Source organism: Bactrocera latifrons, unplaced genomic scaffold (assembly GCF_001853355.1).
Source record: "Bactrocera latifrons isolate USDA-ARS-PBARC rearing strain unplaced genomic scaffold, ASM185335v1 scaffold_167, whole genome shotgun sequence".
Classification (NCBI taxonomy): domain Eukaryota; kingdom Metazoa; phylum Arthropoda; class Insecta; order Diptera; family Tephritidae; genus Bactrocera; species Bactrocera latifrons.
Genome location: NW_017535152.1, coordinates 30,730 through 34,779, shown reverse-complemented (window position 1 = coordinate 34,779; position 4,050 = coordinate 30,730). Strand labels below are relative to the sequence as shown.

Genomic DNA, 4,050 nt, shown 5'->3' with positions numbered 1-4,050 from the left:
AAATCCACGCGGATTATTATGTTATGTACTGCAGCTTAGATACCTACCTGCGCGGCTGCGCGACAGCTCGCATGTAACGCCGCGCATGCGTTCTGTGTGACGCCGAATGGCTGTCTCCACACACCAGCCGTTCAGCCGTCAGCCGCTTGACACTATTTTATAAATTGTTTGGCTTACTATTTGTAGGTGTTATGCGCGTCTTTCGCTCCACTGCACACACCACGCGCACAATTCGTAAACGTCTCCGATTGTGTCTTTCGACTGCTGCGGCTCGACTCGTTCGGTTGTGGCATGGCGTGTGTGGTTGGGGCCAAATGACGATGGTGGCGGCCGCTCGGCGTGATAGATGTCGCAGTTGCCTCAGCAAACGACAACAACAGGAATTAATTTATTAAATACTACTCAGTTTGATTTAACAACACACATAACGTGCACGACAACAACAACAACAGCAGACGCGTGCGCTTCGAGGTGTGTGTGCAACAACGCCGGCGTTGCAGTGTGCGCCCCGTGCGCTCCACAAACGAGGTGTGTAGAATTATCACAGCGGAGGAAGCGTGTATTTGCAGCAATCCAGCGCCGTAACGTACGTACGTTTGTTTGAAGAAGTGTAGCAATCGTTCGCCAGATTTGCATTAGATTACAGCACATCAAGGCGGTTTAGCTGAATGCGCGACACGACGACCACGGCGGTTACATGTGTATGTGCGTTATGCTGTGTGCTGCTCAACATTGAAATCACCGGAGAGTACATTTGTTTGGGCTTAGAACTTAAGCAGATTTTTTCCTGACACTTTTCTCACTTTTTATACCCTCAACAGGGTATATTAAGTTTGCCACGAAGTGGAAGCCATTTCATTTGATGAAATATCTCCATAAAATTTGGTATGGGTTATTGTCAGAACAAATAGTGCAATCTCCGAAGAAATTGTTGAGATCGGGTGACTATAGCATATAGCTGTCATACAAAGTGAACGATCCAAATCAAGTGCTTGATTGGAAAACTTTTTCCTTTGGCGAGAAATATTAACTAAATTTGACATGGATTATTGTTGATGTCAACTCTACAATCTCCGCAGAAATTGTTCAAATCGGACAACTACAGCATAAAGCTGCCATACAAACTATGTAATCTTTTGAAATTCAGTTCTTGTACGGCAAACTCTTTCATTTAGAAAGATATCTTTACAAAATTTGGTATAAGTAATTGTCCGAGGCAACTCTACAATTCCCGCAGAAATTGTTCAGATCGGATCACTATATTCGATAACTGCCATACAAACTAATCTTTCAAAATTCAGTTCTTGTATTGAAAACTCTTTCATTTAGAAAGATATCTTCAAGAAATTTGGCAAAAATTATTGTCTAAGGCAACTCTACAAATCACTACCGAAATTCTTCAGACCAGACCATTATGGCATATAGCTGCCATACAAACTAATTTTTTAAATTGAATTTGAATTTCGTGTGAAACTCAACAAATGCGTACAATTTAAGCCTTCAGGATAATATGAGCGGGAGCGCATCTACACAAGCGCTCGTCGTGTACAGCTGTGAGCAAGTACGCGCACATACATGTGTCTGAATTAGATTGCTAGTGCTAACGGCTACATACTCGTATACTTACCTGTCGCAGGGCTGTTTGCGCGTTCGCTTGCAGGTACATGTTATTGAATTTATGTGGCCAGGAGCGTGTATTTATCAAAGTGATAAATGGTCGGCATGAGCGCAGTAGTGCAGGAAATCGTATACTGTCGTTTAATTAAAGCGCTTTGCTTACAGAAATACTTGCTAACCTTAGGTGAGTTGATTGTTGCCGATTTGCTTGTTTTTGTTTTTGTTATTTTGTTTTGCGTTGCATGTGGAGCAAACATTTGTTAATTTTATTGCGTTTACATTAGTTGCTTGTAATATTAAACGTGGCGGAGTTCAATTAAACAGCTTACATATTTTCGTTCAAAATACATTTTGTTGTTGTTGTTAAATACTTAATGGTAGTATGTGCACTTAATAAATAGCCCTTCACCTTGCAATTGTTCGAGTAGTGGTCAGTAAAGATGAAGCTTAAATTATAATTGAAAAAAAAATCGTAGGCGAACATTGAATGTTGGGTTAATACTATATTGACACACGCCTAGATGGCGCTTTTAAAGAGATGTGCCAGCAATTCCGGTTCACTCAAATCCATTTTGTATTTCTGTACAATGTCCTGTACTTTGAGTCTTCGGCGCACGTGAGGCGGTTGGTGGCTTTTGAGGAAGAATAAAAGAGTAAGAATGTACCGTTAGCATATGTTTATTTTTTATATTAGCATAAACTCACTTGTCATTATCCAAGCGCCGACGCTTGGCCATATTGTGCGCCGTCTGACGCACCAAATTGCCCACAACACGACGGCTCAGCACCATGCCATCCACCAGGGGTGTGGCGAAACTCATACGTCCCGTAGGCCCCTGTAATTTCACACGCAACAAGCCAGATTGCAAGGCGTGTAGGTATATGACATGACAGTCGCTGGCGCGCGGCACTTGCAGCGTTTGCGTCTCCTCACCAGTGCGTGTGTAGGCCAACAAGTCATCTGGCATAGAAATACAATATACAGATTAAAGCTTTTGAAATGAAAATGTGATTCATTATATGCAAAGAGTGCGCTTACCGATTGGAAAATTCAAGTGATCCTCAAACGACTCTAACCACACTAAAAATATTTTGGCTGGCGGCTGCGCCTGCAATGACGGCTTCATAGCATTGGTTTTGCGACGCGTCGGCGGCACTGGTTCCTTTGCGCCAGCGCCTTTAGTGTCCAGCTCCAAAGACAGATTACGTGATTTCTGTGTTTTAGCATTTTCGGCGTTCGCATCGGTGGCGCGCGCCCAAACATTGCCTGCCGATGCGGCCGATTGCAAGCTATCGCCCGAGGAGTGCGACGAACAGAGCGAAAGGCAACTGCCATCGGTTTCGCAATGCATATTCCATTCGGTTGGTACGACGAATGCAATTTCCGAGCTAACATCGGCCCAATAGAGCACCTTCGATTCGCCATTAAAGCGCAGATCAGCGTGGTTGGCTGCGACTGTGTTGCCACGATAATGCGCTTGCTTATCGCCATCGCGTTGGTTAGAGCTTTTAAGCGACCACGATGTGCTGACCAAACCAGTCCAGCCGGAGTGTTCCTCCAAGTCTACCGGCCAGCCTAATGAAACGGAAATTAAAATATTCAAATATTGCTTTCAAATGTAATATTATCTCTAGACTTACCCAATGTTAACAGCATATTGCCGAAGTGCGCATCTAGGCTGCGTACATACTCGTCACTCATATTGCCGATAATCTCTTGTGCCGTTGTCTGTCCCGATTTAACGTAGAACACATGTACGGTGTCATAAGTGCGTGCGCTCAATTTGTCCAGCGTGCTCAGTTCCTGCGCAAATTGACTACGCTTCGTATCGAGTACGATGAGCGGTCGTTGAGCCGGCGCGCCCAATGACTCGGACGGATTATTCGGATTGCGCTCCTCGAAAGTTAAAAAGCCAAAATGTGAAAGGAATAGACGCGCTGCCTGGAATTCGTGACAGACCGCAGGCGGCACACTCTCCTGCGCATGCGAAAGACTATCCGCACTGTTATCGGTGGCGGCCCAGGCCAACTTCTCGTCAATACTCTGGTTCTCAATCATAGTCTCCAACTGGCGAATGTTGTCGGCGCCATACTGCTCGCGTATTTGTTCCAGTGTCGGTATGGAGTAATCGGCAACACACGGTGTTACCTTTTCGACACCATCGGGAAAGAATTTCTGATCGAATTCGATGCGCTGTGGCGTGTCATTCATCGGTATGGGCCGCCCCGGATTGACAGCGTGATATTTCGTGCCCGATTTGCTGCGTGGTAAATGACGCAATTGCATAGTCCAAGCGTGACGACCAAAGGGACCGCGTATAAGCACTTGAGGAGGCGAAGAAAATAAATTTTTTATTTTAAAATTGTTGATTTTTCAAATTTTCATATTTTTAATAAATATATGATACACTTAAATAAAAAAAATAAAATTAA

The 4,050-nt window shown here is 44.2% G+C and overlaps 1 protein-coding gene across 8 annotated transcripts in view; it reads right to left on the bottom strand.

Annotated features, from left to right (window-relative positions):
• Positions 1 to 1,820: 1,820 nt before the first annotated feature.
• Positions 1,821 to 4,050, bottom strand: part of LOC108966624 (ral GTPase-activating protein subunit beta) — a 13,246-nt gene continuing 11,016 nt past the window's right edge. For all 8 annotated transcript variants that reach the window (XM_018929623.1, XM_018929624.1, XM_018929620.1 and 5 more), the window contains 4 exons: positions 3,259 to 3,942; positions 2,657 to 3,193; positions 2,323 to 2,578; positions 1,821 to 2,249 (listed from right to left, as the gene is read on the bottom strand). In XM_018929623.1, the coding sequence (XP_018785168.1) occupies positions 2,135 to 2,249; positions 2,323 to 2,578; positions 2,657 to 3,193; positions 3,259 to 3,942 (1,592 nt within the window). In that variant the 3' untranslated portion in view covers positions 1,821 to 2,134. The remainder of the gene's footprint in view (positions 2,250 to 2,322; positions 2,579 to 2,656; positions 3,194 to 3,258; positions 3,943 to 4,050) is intronic.